At 39.5% G+C, this 16,779-nt stretch overlaps 1 protein-coding gene across 3 annotated transcripts in view; it reads right to left on the bottom strand.

Annotated features, from left to right (window-relative positions):
- Positions 1 to 16,535, bottom strand: part of UHRF1BP1L (UHRF1 binding protein 1 like) — a 108,135-nt gene extending 91,600 nt beyond the window's left edge. For 2 of the 3 annotated variants that reach the window (XM_044228340.1, XM_044228342.1), the window contains exon 1: positions 16,275 to 16,535. In XM_044228340.1, the coding sequence (XP_044084275.1) occupies positions 16,275 to 16,318 (44 nt within the window). In that variant the 5' untranslated portion in view covers positions 16,319 to 16,535. Of the gene's footprint in view, positions 1 to 4,257; positions 4,389 to 16,274 lie in introns of all 3 variants that reach the window. The other variant, XM_044228341.1, reaches the window with a different exon arrangement.
- Between the last annotated feature and the right edge of the window lie 244 nt (positions 16,536 to 16,779).

The following is a 16,779-nucleotide window of genomic DNA, read 5'->3' as shown; positions in this document are numbered from 1 at the left end:
AGCCCAGAAATAAACCTATACATACACATTCAACTAAGCTATGACAAAGAAGGCAAGAATACACAATGGGAAAAAAATATCTTTTCAATAAATGGTGTTGGGAAAACTGGACAGCCACATGTAAAAAAAAAAAAAAAAAGAAATTGGGCCACTACATTATACCATATACAAGAATACATTCAAAATGAATTAAGGACTTAAATGTGAAGTCAGAAACTATGAAACTCCTAGGGAAAAAAAAACAAACAAACCAAAAAACCAGATAGTAAGCTCTTTGCCACCAGTCTTAGCCGTATTTTTTTTTGAACCAGTCTTCTTAGGCAAGGGCAACAAAGGTAAAATAAATAAATGGCATAACATCAAACTTTTGCACAGCAGAAAAAAACCATCAACAAAAAGAAAAACCAATCTAACTGAAGGAAAGAAGATATTTACAAATCATATGTCTGATAAGAGGTGAATATCTAAAATATATAATGAACTTACACAACTTAATATATTAAAACAAAACAAATACTATTTAAAAATGAGGAGAGGATCTGAATAAACAGTTTCCCAAGGAAGACATACAGATGGCCAATGGACACATGAAAAGATGCTCAACATCACTAATCATCAGGGAGATGCCGATCAAAACCATAAGGAGATACCACCTCGCACCAGTCCGATTGGCTATTATCAAAGGCCAAAAAAATAACAGTGTTGGTGAGGGTATGAAAAAAAGGGAACCCTCATACACTGTTGGTGGGAATGTGAAGTGGTATAGCCACCATGGATAACAGTATGAAAGCACCTCAAAAAATTAAAATTAGAACTACTACACAAGGGATGCCTGGGTGGCTCAGTTGGTTAAGCAGCTGCCTTCGGCTCAGGTCATGATCCCGGCGTCCTGGGATCGAGTCCCACATCGGGCTCCTTGCTCTTTTGTCAGGGAGCCTGCTTCTCCCTCTGCCTCTGCCTGCCTCTCTGTCTGCCTGTGCTCACTCTCTCTCCCTCTCTCTCTGAAAAATAAATAAATAAAATCTTTAAAAAAAAAAAAAAGAACTACTACACAATCCATCAATACATCTTTGGGTATACACCCAAAAAAAACAAAAAAAAAACCACCAATTCAAAGAGCTATATACACACTCAGTTCACTGTAGCAGTATTTACAACAGCCAAGATACAGAAGCAATCTAATTATCCATCAATAGATGAATAGATAAAGAAGATGTGGTACACATACACAATGGAATATTACTCAGCCACAAATGAACTCTTGCCATCTGCAACATGGATGGACCTAGAGGGTTTTATGCTAAATGAAATAAGTCAGACAATGACAAATACCATACGACTTCACTTACATGTGTAATCTAAAAAACAAAGCAAATGAACAAACAAAACAAAAAGAGACTTATAGATATAAGAAGCAACTACTGGCTACCAGACTGGGGAAGGACTGGGGGTTCTGCAAAATAGATGAAGGGGATTAAGACGCACAAATTTCCAGTTATAACATAAGTAAATCATGAGGATATAATATACTGCATAGGTACTACAGCCAACAATACTGTAACAATTTTGTGCGGTGACAGATGTTAACTAGACTTATTGTGGGGTTCAATTCAAAATGTATAAAAACATCATGATGGGGTGCCTGGGTGGCTCAATTGGATAAGCACTCAAGTCCTGATTCTGGCTCCAGTCTTGATCTCGGGGTCATGAGATTAAGCCCTGTGTCCAGGCTCTGCACATAGCAAAGCTTGGGTTTCTTTCTCCCTCTCCCTCTGCCTCTCTCTCTCTCTCTCTCTCCCTCTCTTTCTAAAATAAATAAAGGTGCCTGGATGGCTCAGTCATTAAGCGTCTGCCTTCAGCTCACGTCATGATCCCAGGATTCTGGGATCAAGCCTCATGTTGGGCTCACTGCTTAGCAGGAAGCTTGTTTCTCCCTCTCCCAGTCCCCCTGCTTGTGCTCCCTCTCTCGCTGTCTTGCTCTCTCTCTCTGTCAAATAAATAAATAAATCTTTTAAAAAAATAATAATAAAATAAAATAAATAAATACATCTTTAAAACAAATACATCACTATGGGGGCTCCTGGGTGACTTAGTCAGTTGGGCATCTGCCTTCAAGTCAGGTCATGATTCCAGTGTCCTGGGACTGAGCCCCAAGTCAGGCTCCCTGCTTAGCAGGGGAATCTGCTTCTCTCTCTCTCTTTGACCCTCCCCTGTGCTAGTGCTCTTGCTCACTCTCTCACTCAAATGAATAAATAAAAGATCGTAAAAAAACCACTATGATGCACATCTGCAATTAATGGGACATTCTGTGTCAATTATACTTCAATTAAAAAAAAGATGGTTACCAAGAAATTAAATGGTAAGATTAGCATTTTGAACGTATCTCTCCAGTAACAATGCCAAGGATAGAAGAGAAAAGTACGAGACCAGAAGGAAATGAGAATGCTTATTTGCAAGAATAACATAAGACATGTCGAGTTAAATCTGGGTCATGACAACAGAGATACTCAAGTCTTTATTGACGTCTCCTTTGTGCCAAGAAGCCTGCGATGTGCTAGGTTCAGGAAAAAGAAGGTAAATTTAAGAGTTATTTAATAAAAGGCATCATAATCAATTAAAATGAGATGATAAAAAGAGGAAAGGAATTAAGTTTGGTAGGTGACTTCAATGAACAAATAGATAGCTGTGGTTTAAACAAAGAATAAAATTGCAACACCTCATCTTCAATAAGATAAGCACAAATCAGGTCAAATAAAGATACGTTAAGGAAGTATAATTTAAAAAAAAAAAGCAAAGGATAACAGCTATGACTATACTTTAAGAGCAAAGCTCCCAGAGGATTTACTAGAGTTATATACAAAACCAGAACCATCTTTGAATGCCTTTATAAACAACATCCTAAACTAACAATACCCTAAAGATAATCTCAAAGGTTTCCCTAATGGTCTACCTGAGGCTAAAGCTTGGCATCTATCCCTTGGCAATTTTGGTTTAGATCCAGACACCCAAACGATATCAAAGAATCAAGGTGCACAACAATGCTGGAAAATAATACTTAATTGATATTTACACAATTGCTAACATATGGTCAATAAGTGTATCAAATGTCACATTACTCCTCTGTAATGAGTTGCACATTTCTGCTCATGGGTAATCTTTTTTTTTTTTTTGAAGTAATTTCTTCACATAACATGGGGCTTGAACTCACAACCCCAGATCAAGAGTAACATGCTACGGGGCGCCTGGGTGGGTCAGTCGGTTAAGTGTCTGTGTTTCGTTCAGTCATTTTCCCAGGGTACTGGGATCAAGCCCCACATAAGGCTCATTGCTCAGCAAGGAGCCTGCTTCTCCTTCTCCCTCTACCTGCTACTCTGCCTGCCTAGAAGGCTCTCATGTGTGCTCTCTCTCTCTCCAATAAATAAAAATTCCAAAAAAAAAAAAAAAAAAAAAAGAGTCACATGCTCCAACAACTGAGCCAGCCAGGTGCCCCAATCATAGTTAATCTTGAATTACCAATTTCTCACTAGACTTTACGGATATGTTCAAAGTATTAATGTGGATAAATTTCCTAAACACTCTTAAGTGTTCAATGATATACGTTTCTTGGTTTTTCACGAAGTCCAATTTGAAAGAAATTCAGTGCCATTTCCGTGAATCTGGCTTTATAACATAATTACTTTCCCTGATAATGAAATTTTAAAAGGAGTAAGGGGAGAGGGGAAGTATTAAATGGGGTGGCAAGTCCTTACTTACATTCCTTAAGAACTCTATTTTCACTGCTGTTCTTAAGAATTACTCAAATCTCTTTGATAAAGATTATAATTAACATTAAATACACAAAATAAATTCTTAAGTCCTTCAATGAGAAGTGATGAAAACATTCTCTTTATCAAAAGAGCCTTCATACCTCATTAATTACATTAGACTATGAAATCTTACCCATTGAAGGATTGATCAAATTTAATTGCTACTCCCAAATAGCTGACTATAAGTTATAAAACTCTTTTAACAATAGAAAGAGTTGGTTATAACTTTAAGTGCATTGCCAAACCTTATATATTAGAAAAGATAATCTAAGAAAGGAACTGCATGAGCCTGTAGCTACGGTAAAAAAAGGGAAAAGGAAAAGAGTACTTGACTAATACAATAAGAATTAGAAAATATTCTCAAAGTATCTTTATGTGGGGCAAAATAAGTGCTTGCATTTATGAAAAGAAAGAAAAAGAAACCGAAAACGATGGGGAATAGAAGTATTACCTGAGGGCAGGAAATTCAGACAAAAGGTCCCTATTCCTGGTGAAAGCAAGTAGTCAGTTGCCAGGGTTTCTTAGACTCCTTGATTATGAAATTCACAGCACACCAATCTCCACCACAGCCAGCAGGGATCGCTGCAGGGAATGGGTACACAGGGGGACACAGGAGGGAGCAAGTTTAAGGGAAGGAAGAGGAAAGGAATGATATGATAAAAATATTTAGCTGTGATGCACTTAAAAAAATACAGTTGTATTTCACACTGGAATAACTAAAGGCAAACACTGCTTAAATTCTAAGATAAATTAATCATTTGTGATTTCCTTCATTCTCTCTACCACTGGTATTACTACTACTCTGACAATATTTTCAAAAATTTTCGTATTAAAAATATCAACAAAAATGAGATATCTCTGTGGTACAAAAGTTATGCGAAGACTGAACAGTAATTCAACATTAAATCAAACCAAATAGGACAAGCACTCTAAAAGACAAGCTATTTACAAATATAAATTAACAAATTAGTTTAACTGCTAAAAACCCCATTTAAAACTGTAATCTTCATTTTATGGAGAACACTAAAGAGTAAAGTTAGCTATGAAAAGTAACTCACAAACCAAGGAGAGATCCAACAATAAATTTTATGTTTATATACAAAAGCAAATCAGAGAACTAGAATATTTATCAAAAAAAAAGTTTTTAATCTAAATTTCTTGGATATAAGTCATCTGCCAAAAATGTATTCAGGGCAACCAATTTATATCCTATATATTCTATGAAGGGCAAAGTTAATCTACTCTCTAGTTAGCTGAAAATGTTTCTGAACAGTTACTATGTGTAACAATACTGTGCCAGATGCTAAAGATACAACAGTGAACAAGAGAAACACAATCACTGCCTCAGACTGCAGTCTGTAAGGGTGATTCTGCCCTTAAAGAGATGACAATCTAGAGGGCACCTCACTGGCTCAGTCAGTGGAGCACGGCACTCATGAGTTCAAGCCTTATGTTAGGCATGGAGTCTACTTGAAAGAAAGGAAGAAGGAAGGAAGGAAGGAAAGAAGAAAGAAACTAACTTTAAAAAGAGATGACCATCTATGAACTAAAAACATAAAATTTTTGTTGTAATAAGATATTTTAAGACCAATGAAGACTAGCCTACATAGTTAAAGCTGCCCATGTAAGATGCACCAGTAAAACGAAGCCTGAGAGGATAACCTGGCAGGAAGGAAGGTAGACAATTTGGCTACAGTAATAAGACAACAAAAGATGGATGAAAAACAAAAAAGGGAAAGAAAGCATAGTACTGGAAAACAGTAGAAAAACTGCAGCCAAGTTTCTAGGATCTAAAGTATCCTTAATGGGGTGCCTGGGTGGCTGAGTCAGTAAAGCATCTGACTCTTGGTTTTGGCTCAGGTCATGATCTCAGGACCCTGGGATGGAGCTCAATTACCCTACTGACCTTGAGGAATCTGCTTGAGGATTCTCTCCCTCACCCTTCGCCCTCCCCCTTCTCCTGTGTACATGCTCTGGTGCTACAGTAAATACAGAAATCTTTTTAAAAAAATTTTTTTAAATGAAGTATCCCTAACTTCTCTAAATAACTGCCTTAAATATTCCCTTGGAATGCATGCCACTGTCACAACTTAATAACTACCCACTTTATATCACATAAGCTGTTGTTTATGTATTTTTATTTCATTATTTCTTTATAGTTTCTCTGGACTTAGATCACCTCTGACTCAATGTCTCTACTTCCATTAAAGTTGCATACAGGGACGCCTGGGTGGCTCAGTTGGTTAAGCGGCTGCCTTCGGCTCAGGTCATGATCCCAGCGTCCTAGGATTGAGTCCCACATCGGGCTCCTTGCTCGGCAGGGAGCCTGCTTCTCCCTCTGCCTCTGTCTGCCTGTGCTTGCTTGCTCTCTCTCCCTCTATCCCTGACAAATAAATAAATAAAATCTTAAAAAAAAAAAAAAGAAGTTGCATACAGTACTTTGTGCCTGTCTCTTAAGACTTACATTTTATCCTGTTATCTATTTAATCATCTACCATACTCTTTTCAGAAGCATTTATAGTTCTTCTCAATTTCTCTTATATATCTTATGGATCTTCTATAAGTATTGGTGGAAAGAATAAATGAATGATTTATCAATGGGAATAGTCATAATACTCCTTAAAGATAATACAAATCTTAGATTTTATGATGTCCCTTTTTATAGTACAGTTCATTTATATATAAGGTTCCATCTCTGCAGAAGAAAACTTTGGAATAGGAACTGAATTTAGTACCTAACAACACAGTTTTAGCAAATTTTAAAATGACTGAATCTTCTGGTATTTCTAAGTTTCTCTCTAAATATTAATTCCTAACAATAAAATTACAAACAAATAGTTTACAAATAGATAACAGTAAAGGAAAACAACACTTGATGTTATGCTAGCAGTGGCAAAAAGAAGCCAGCGAGCTCTCTTTTAATGGTATTTTTGGGTAGAAAAGAGTACATATACATATAGCTCTTAAAGAAAAGACTATCTAGAGATTCAAAATTTATATATAACATTCATTTTGTCTGGGAGAAGTCTCAAAATAAGTAAATCTAATGTCTGAAAAAATAAATAATAACTACTCTATCCTGGATCATATTTGTTGCAGCTCTCAACCTTGTTTTAATAACTTGGTCTTGATGTGATAACTGCTCATATTTCACTCATGGAAATAGTCATAAATTACACCTGTAACTTAAATTCAATCTGAGCTCCAGTTACTAATAACTTATAACAACTAGTTAAATGCCAATATTTAACAGAAATATTAAATTATTCATCCTAACATGTGCAAAATAACATATAGCACTTAGAACATATATAACTGATAAGAAATCAACTTACTAAGGAAATATTTAGATTGGAAACTTCAGTGTTAAGGCAAAGTGTAATATTGCAAAAAAAATTTTGCAATTATAAAGAAATGGAGAAATTGTGCTTTCCCAATTTCACAGAACTGCTAAGTCAAAGGGCTGTTTCCCAACCTTCAAAGCACTACAGAGCCAAAGGATTCCCAAATAATAAAAGAATCTCCTAAGGGATACTGCAACAGGATGGTGAAATACCACAAAAGAGCAGTAAGACTGAAATTTTATAATAAATAAATGCTGATGGGGCGCCTGGGTGGCTCAGTGGGTTAAGCCACTGTCTTCAGCTCAGGTCATGATCTCAGGGTCCTTGGATCGAGTCCAGCATCAGGCTCTCTGCTCAGCAGGGAGCCTGCTTCCTCTTCTCTCTCTCTCTGCCTGCCACTCTGCCTACTTGTGATCTCTCTCTGTCAAATAAATAAATAAAATCTTTAATAAATAAATAAATAAATGCTGAAAATAGAGTAAAACTAAGCAAACTATTGGGGAAGAACAACAGCCTGAGCAGGCAGCACAGAATAATCATATTAAAAGAGTGTGGGGAGCGCCTGGGTGGCTCAGTGGGTTAAAGCCTCTGCCTTCGGCTCAGGTCATGATCCCAGGGTCTTGGGATCAAGACCCGCATCGGGCTCTCTGCTCCTCGGGGAGCCTGCTTTCTCCTCTCTCTCTGTCTGCTTGTGATCTCTGTCTGTCAAATAAATAAATAAAATCTTAAAAAAATAATAAAATAAAAGAGTACTGGATCAGTGACTTAACCACTCAACACTACCTGTCAAACCTTGGGTAAGTCATTAATCTTAACGTCTTAATAATTTCCTTCCCAGAGACCGGAAAAAATCCCTTCTGATTCTAGAATGGTTAATATTACAACATCCAATGGACCAAGCATCCAAGTCTCCTTTCAACTAAAGTTTACAAATCAATCTCCTGAAATTAACTTCTGAAGAATCAATATCTGGTTTTAGTTGGAAATCAGTGTAACAGAAATGGGCACATGCTTGATACTTCTACATAGCATACTTAATAGCAAAAAATACAGCACTATAAAGTCCATCCCTTAAAATTCATCTCACAATTCAATTTCGCTGTAATTATGTACTGCATAAACCAAAGAATAACCACACCCAAAACATTTGACATTGGTGCTGCCAGACATGTGAACCACACTAACACCATGATGGCTACTCTGTGACCTGAAGACCTCTTGAATACAGCCCCCATTCCCATTCTTTCCTTTTATTTAATAGCACCCCTAAGTACACCCTTGGGGCATAACATTTTGGATCCGCTCTGGAGGTGTAACTATGATACTTACCTATTCTTACACATGCTCCTCCCTGGTAGTCTCCTGGCATGTACTCCCCAGCCCCTAGAGCGATAGAGGCAGGTTTCACAAGAGGCAGGGTTGTGGAGATCTACCTGCTTTGCAGCCCCGCAAAGACATACTTCTGTCCATAAGTCTCCTTAAAAAACCATTTCTCATCAAACTGAACTTGGTGTTTTTCTTCAGTCATGGTTCCTTAGGCCTTTTAAGGTTGCTTTGCATTTACTTCCATTTCACAGAACAGAGGACTAAAATGTGTAGTCTAAATTAGTTCACAAAAAAAAGGGATCTCCAAGTTAATACATGGAAAACCAGACTCCTTATCTCTCTATCTTAAACCTGCCTCTCCTGCAGTCTTCTACATAGTTAACAGCAACTCCACCTTCTCAGTTGCTTGTCATGACTGTTCTTTCTCTCAATTCACCTCACCTGTCAGCAAATCCTGTGGTTCTACCTTTGAACTACAGAACTTGACTAAACTTGACAGAACTCAACAAGTCCACTGCATCAACCTAGTCCAAGCCAAAACCTTTATCACCTAGATAGTTAACACTTTTAATTGGGTTCCTGCTTCTGCCCTTGAGTTCCTATTATTTATTTCCTACATGGCTGCAGAGTAATCCTTGGCTCAAAGCCTTAAGTGGTTTCCAATCACACTCAGAGTAAAAGCTAAAGTCATTACAAGGCCCCACAAGGTCTGGCCCTCTTTTCTCTCTGATGCATCTTCCTCTACTTACTTCACACCTCACTCCACTCATGCTGGTGGCTTTGATATATTTCAAAAATGAGAAGCAAGCTTCCACTTCTGGATTTTTGCATTTACTTCCACTACTTCTTTCATATCTCTTTTCAAATACCACCTTCTCAATTAGGCCTTCTTGATCACCAAATCTAAAACTGCAAACCACCCTTACCTCTCTGTACTTCCTATCCCCTTTCCCTGTGTTATATTTTTAATAGCACTTACCACAAACTGGTATAATGTTCTTTACTTTTTTACTATCAGCCTCCTTTGATTAAAAGTGTAAATTCCAGAGGGCAGGGATTCTTGCCACAGCACTATGGACTAGTGCATGGTACAAAGTAGTACTCAGTAAATATCTGTTAAATAAATAACTGTTATATATCTTGTGTCAAAGTCAACAGTATTGGGGGTTATTTTTAAAAGAATATAGTCAATTTAAGTAACTAAAAATTACTTTTTAAAAATTCCCAAAATTACAAAAGTAAATTTATTTCTAGTCCCAAAAGGTAATAATTAACTTGATTTTTTCCCCAGTTGCCCAGTCCAAGTAAATCAAATCTCACAAACTTCGTATGGCAGTCTATTTCTAGAAACAGGTTTCATTTAGTGATCCTACTCATGCTTCCTATGTCACAGTAAGAATCACTGAAGGTTCCCAAGAACTGAGACCATGTCTTACCCATCTCTGTATCTCCAATGCCCAGGGTTCAAGAACCTGATAAACATAAACTCCCAAAATTATTTACTGAGCTTTAACATAAAAGTGAAAGATGTAATTAGCCTATCAATAAACATATAAAATTATCATTTGAAAAAATAATTTCTGAAGGTCTAAATCATGTTGTGTTTCCCTTTAAGAATGTTTAATTCAGGGGCACCTGGGTGGCTCAGTGGTTAAAGCCTCTGCCTTAGGCTCAGGTCATGATCCCAGGGTCCTGGGATCAAGCCCCGAATCGGGGCTCTCTGCTCAGCAGGGAGCCTGCCTCCTCCTCCTCTCTCTCTCTGCCTGCCTCTCTGCCTACTTGTGATCTGACTGTCAAATAAATAAAAATCTTAAAAAAAAAAAAAAGAATGTTTAACCCGGAAATGATTATAGATCTTAGTCATTACAAAGCCTCACAAGGTCTGGCCCAGTTTTCTCTTTGATCTCATCTTCCTCTACTTACTTCACTCCTCACTCCACTCCAGAAGATTATATCCACCTTAACGTCTCTTCGGCAATTCAGTTCCATGGCCTTAATGGATACCCTGCTCTATATTAGGCCCAACCCTCCTCTGAAATTTTAAACTTTAATACTTCTAAACAAAACCTCCAATACTTCCAGTTCTTTCATTTGTTTTTCTCAACTGCTCTCCCACCCAGATAAAATTTCCAATCCTTTGAAGATTCTTTCCAGACTATCAGCTGCTGTTCCCCCCTTTACTTTCTTGCACAGTGTAACCTATTCCATGAATACACCGCAAAGCACCCTAAACTCCCTATCACTTTGCCATTCAGTCACAAGACCTGGCGAGTGTTCAACCATTCCTAATCTACTTAACAAATATTCCAAATATTCAACAATCTTCTCAAGCCACCCTCTCTATTTGTTCCCTCCCCTTAGTTTAGGGAACATTATCTTGCTGAGATCGTCAAGTGGTTTCTCCTAGATCATCAGAACTGACATGGATCCAATCCCTTTCCAAGTATGGTCCCCAAGCCTTCCATAAATTTTGTGGAATGATATCCTTATAATACATTACTTTTCTATTTAAACTAATCAGAGGTCCTTTGTAGACTGTACTTCCACCACAGTCAGGAGTTCCTGAACCCTGATTTCCAAAACCAAACTGATAACCAAGCATCTTTAATGATCATGTCCCTCTTCTGCCTGGAATTCTTTATTAGCAGGCACCTCCTGGGATGAAGTTCAACTTCTTTCACGTAGCATATGAGGCCTTTTGAAATCTAATTTAGTTCAGCGACTATTAAAGACACCAAATGGAACAGCAAGCCACACTCAAAACAGTTCTCCCTATGACCGTATCTTTCCTTTATGACCCTTTGTCATTGTTAACTATCTATGTTGGTAAGTAGAACTGGGCCAAACAGGTTCTCTCCCAGGAATCTCAAACTTGACAGGAAAGACCACAGATTGGGAGTTGTGATAGGTGGAAGCAGTAGTTCTCAACCAAGAGATATTTTACTCTCAGGAAACATTTGGCAATGCCTGGAGTGCTACTGGCATCTAGTGGGTAGAGACCAGACATGTTGCTGAACATCCCACAAGGAGCAGCACTTCACAACAAAGAATTATCTTGCCCAATAAGGTTTCAGGAGCTGGTTAGGTCCTGCCCTTTCCCAGACTTGATGACCCACCCCAACAGCTTTCTGTTCCATTTCCCCTATCACCTACGTTAAACAGAGTTTTTTGTTGTTTGCAGACAAAATAACCTCAAGGAGCACGGTACCCTAGTTCAATCATCTGACATGCTTGTGTACTTCAAACCAGTTTCTCAATCTCAAAACTAATGGCATTTGGACAATATAATTATTTGTTGTGGCAGACTGTCCTGTGTAGGCAGCCTGTTTAGCAGCATTCCTAGCCTCTATCCCCACCCTACAAGTCATGACAATCGGAAATGTATCCAGACATTGCCAAATGCCCCCTAAGGGGCAAAATCACCTCTGACTAGAGACCAGGATTTTAAACTATACGAAGACTCCACCCAGGTGTGGTGAATGTCTGTCCTGCCCGTATCAGCATAGTGTATATAAGCCAAAGGGAAAGCATGGCGGGAAGGGAAGAGGGCTCATTTGTATCTAAATCTTCCTTACTCCTTTTCAGGTCCTGGTTTAAATATACCCTATCTTCCAGCTTCTGTTTTCTTTCTCATCTCCTTTGCTCTAGCACAGAAGTACAAAGCCACAGTAACATGAGGCCTTAAAAGGTAACTCCTGTTCTTATTTCCTTTCTTACATTTGTTATAAATTCTCTTTGGACCTCTCTGTTCCTTTGTGAAAAAATAAGTCTCCTGATGAAGACTCCAAAACATATTCTGTGCTGGTTATAGTAGAAAGATCAGAATAATTTCTCTTCAAAGGCTTTTCCTGTTTCACTTCTCCTAAAATTTAAGTAGTCCAACCCCCACCCCCACCACACACACACACACACACATGCTCTCTTCACCCTCTTGTCCTACCCCCTTGCCCAATTTGCCCAGCTCTGCTCTCCCTCCTTCCCAACTTCTTCATTTTCAGATCAGTTCCAAGTACACAAACTATTTTTATTAATAATGCAACAGATGCTTAGGATACAAACTAAACAATTAGGCAGGGAACAAGTATACAGATATTCATTTCTCAAATAGTTCAGCATTTACTTACAGCATCTATTAATCTCTTATGAATTTCTCTTTTATACCTTTCCACTATACCAGTTTCTCAAGCCCCTATATCTGCCTAACACTGGTTTTAATGTTACAATTTCACCATACTTCAATCTCAAGGCTTAGAGTAAACATTCTTTCTCCTGTTCATTCCTATAAAGTCTTACTCCTTATTGGAAGACCCCACTGAGAAAGGGTTATTTTCCTAGTCCTTCCCTTCCAAAACAACAAAAGGCTCATTTATTCAATGATTCCGTTACCTTCCTAAAACCCCACAGGAAGTGGTAGTACCCAGTATCTGTAATAATACTGGTGGCATATAGTGTTACTTCAGTTAAGAAAATGTGAGGGAAAGTCAATGCTTTGGTGACATTCATTAAAAAAAAAAACAAAAAACAGTTCAGGGGCGCCTGGGTGGCTCAGTAGGTCAAAGCCTCTGCCTTCGGCTCAGGTCATGATCCCAAGGTCCTGGGATCCAGCCCTGCATCGGGCTCTCTGCTCAGCAGGGAGTCTGCTTCCCCCTTTCTCTGCCTACTTGTGATCTCTTTCTCTGTCAAATAAGTAAATAAAATATTTAAAAAAAAAAAAAGACTATGGACTCTGAAAAACAATCTGAGGGGTTTGAAGTGGGGGGGGGAGGTTGGGGTACCAGGTGGTGGGTATTATAGAGGGCACGGCTTGCATGGAGCACTGGGTGTGGTGAAAAAATAATGACTACTGTTTTTCTGAAAATAAATAAATTGGAAAAAAAGAAGTTAAAAAAAAACAAAAGAAAACAGTTCATTAAGTAGTTCATTTTCATAAAAAATAGTTCATTAAAAAAAATTCATTAAAAAAAAGTTGTTGAGTGCCTACATTATGCTAGACTCAAAACAAAATCCCTGGCATCATATAGTTTACATTCTAGTAAAGAAGACAAAGAACAAGCATATATATATATATATATATATATATGCAGAAAAGGATGAGAAGGGTGGTCCAGCAAGGCCTCCTCTGAGGTATCATGAATGGCATCCACTGGCTATAAGAAATTTCTATTATTGCAACATAATGTGTTCTAAGTATTTCCTGTTAAAAATATTCAACTGTCCTCCAGATGATTACTTCAATATAGAGACATCTTTATTACTGGATCATTTGTAAAATTAAGCTTGAACCCAGGTAATTTCAAAAGTTCACCCCTACTTGAATAACTGTAACTTATCACAATCCCCACCTTGTTTCATCTATTGCCATACTTTACATTAATAAAGAACTATTTTTCTTAGGAGATAACAGCAATTAGCACTTAAGAGTAAAAAAAAAAAAAAGTAATATATTAACCAAGAATATGAATTTGACACTCTTCTATCACCTGAGTTGTTTGGAAATATAAAATAACCAAAAATTCAAGTGTTTTCAAAAACTCACCTCTGTCCTTAGCCATAAAAAAAAAAAAATGAGATCTTGCCATTTGCATCAACATGGAGAGACCTAGAGGGTTTTATGCTAAGTGAAATTATCACACAGAGAAAGACAAAATACCATATTATTTCACTTATATGTGAATCTAAAGAAGGAAACAAACAAAAAGCAGAAACATCCATAAATACAAAGAACAAACTCATGGTTGGCAGAGTAAAGGGTTGGGGGTGGGCAAAATCGGTGAAGGGAAAAGTGAGGTACAGGTTTCCAGCATGTAATGATTAAGTCACAGGGATGAAAGGCAGGGCATAGGGAATTCAGTCAATGGTACTGTAATAGCATTGTATGGTGACAGATGGTAGCTACACTTGTGGTGAGCACCGCATAACCCATAGAGTTGTTAAATTACTATGTTGTACACCTGAAACTAACATTCTCATTGTGTGTCAACTATAAGTCGAAAGAAAGAGAAAAGCATATCAATGGCCCATGGTGCAGAAACAAAAATCCTCATCTCTTTAAAAAAAAAAATCCTCATTACTATTTACCATAAAGGTATTAGAAATCATACAGATTAAAACACTACTCCTAAGAACTCAATTCTGAATAAGCAGTTGTGGTCTGTTTTGTGAAATAAGCTATCACCTTCGCTATTAATTTTTAGGAGTCTTTCTCAACTGGAGTTCTACAGGAGAATTTAACACCCTAAGGCACTCATTGATTGAATTAACTTTCCTTGCAAGCATCTGAATGGAACTAACCATGTACCATCATCCTTGCAAGAAAAACAGTCAAATCATTTTCTGTAGGTCTCAATTTTCCTGTGGAATGGAGTATGACAAAGGGTAGAGGTCAGATATTACCTAAATAATTTAAAAGATAAAAATAAAGATAAAAGCCTGGGTGGCTCAGTGGGGTAAAGCCTCTGCCTTCGGCTGGGGTCATGATCCCAGGGTCCTGGGATCGTGCCCCGCATCGGGCTCTCTGCTGAGTGGGGAGCCTGCTTCCCCCTCTCTGTCTGCCTGCCTTTCTGCCTACTTGTGATCTCTGTCATTCAAATAAATAAATAAAATCTTTAAAATAAAATAAAAGATAAAAACCTTTTTCCAAAATAAGAAAACTCAGTATTGGACCATCTGTAGAATATTAAAACTTTCCAACAAAATAATAATGCCGCTATAATTTGCTACTTTTTCAAAAACCTGTTATATCTTAATGGTTTAAGTTTAGATAACATTTACTAATTCACAGAAATACTGATTTTGTTCCCCAATGTACAACCTGTTGAACTCCATGATCTGGAGAATCAAGAATTGTCTTTACCATAGAAACCTACCAGTATACCCAAGTTTTTTCCTAATATCATTAACTTACAAATAATAGAGAAAAGGGTCATAACCAAGTGCTTTGAATTCGCTGTTAACAAGTTGGAAACAAGATTCCACATTTAGCCTGTGTCTTGAGACAAATATGGAGAAGTCAGAAGTAATAAACTGCCAGCTTTACTGAGTCATGTTTCTGACTAAAACCGAGTTATGAAATGGAAAGAATGACAAGGATTGTGTTTATCACCACAGATGTTGACTACCTTAATTTATGGATCTCACATTTTAAAAAGCAAAAAAGCTGTTTTTGCCAGAATGATGTGGAACCAAAACGACTCCAGAAAGAACTTGCCAAAGCTGGGAACTCTGGCTGTTTATCTAAAACAAATCCTAACTGTGCAAACAGGCACACCCTCTAAGGCATCAGAGAGGGAACGGCGAGGTGGGGGGCGAGTTCAGAAAATAACAAGGTTAACGTTTCATGAAGACAAGCTCAGCCCAGAGTCCAAACTGCTCCAGATGCCCTGGGTTAGCGAGCGGAATCGCTCCGCTCCGAAATAGGCGAGCACGGAGTCGGATTCACCCTGCCACATAAACCATCCCCAGCCTCTGCGCAGGACCGCCCAAGCCGGTCTCCGAGACGCCCCCAGACGCTGCGTGGGGGAACGATCTCAGCGCGCTGCCTCCCCCCGTCGTCCTCCACGCTGCTCCGCGAGCCGGCTGGGGGAGAACCCGTCCAGGCAGCCGACTCTTGAGGCCAGAGCCGTACGCCGCAGGCGCCGGGAGATCGGGGCCGCGACCCCCTGCCCCGGCTAGACCTGGCAGCTCAAGAGTCGGCTCCCGCACGGCTACCAGTTCCCGCCGCCCCCAAGGCTGCAAGCGGCCTTCCGGGCGGGCGAGGGCCGAGGCGCACTGGGCTCCCACGCCCGAGGCTCTAGCTGACCTGGAGAGGTGCTTCAGGATCTGCTTCTTAATGAGCCCAGCCATGGTGCCGCCGCAGGAGGCGTCGCGCTCTCTCCGCGTTTCTCACTGCCTCCTCTCTTCGTGGCCGCCTCCTCGTTGTCCGGACTAACCCGGCCGGAGGAGAGTCGCCTGAGCGCTCACGCCCGGGAGAGACCGGAGGCCCCGGCCAAGGCCACAGCCGCCGCCGCTGCTGCCGAGGACCGGGAGCATCGCGCTCAGGCCGCCGTGGCCGCCGCCGACGCCATCTTGGCTGCAGCATCACCTAAGCGACCTGGGGGCGGGCGGGCGGGCGGGGCGGGGCGGAGCGGACTCGGCGTGGGGCGGGGCAACGCAGGCTCCAACCCGCGCGGGAGGTATGCGGCCCCGCCACCCCCTGTCCCGTACAGGACGCGTGTCCTTCGCCTCCCTGACGCCACAGTGTGCTTTGATTTCCAATCCCCAGAACCTTCTTGTCCTTTATAGTCCTCCGTCTTCACTCTGGTCTT

Source organism: Neovison vison, chromosome 12 (assembly GCF_020171115.1).
Source record: "Neovison vison isolate M4711 chromosome 12, ASM_NN_V1, whole genome shotgun sequence".
Lineage (NCBI taxonomy): Eukaryota > Metazoa > Chordata > Mammalia > Carnivora > Mustelidae > Neogale > Neogale vison.
This window is presented reverse-complemented; position numbering and strand designations above follow the sequence as displayed.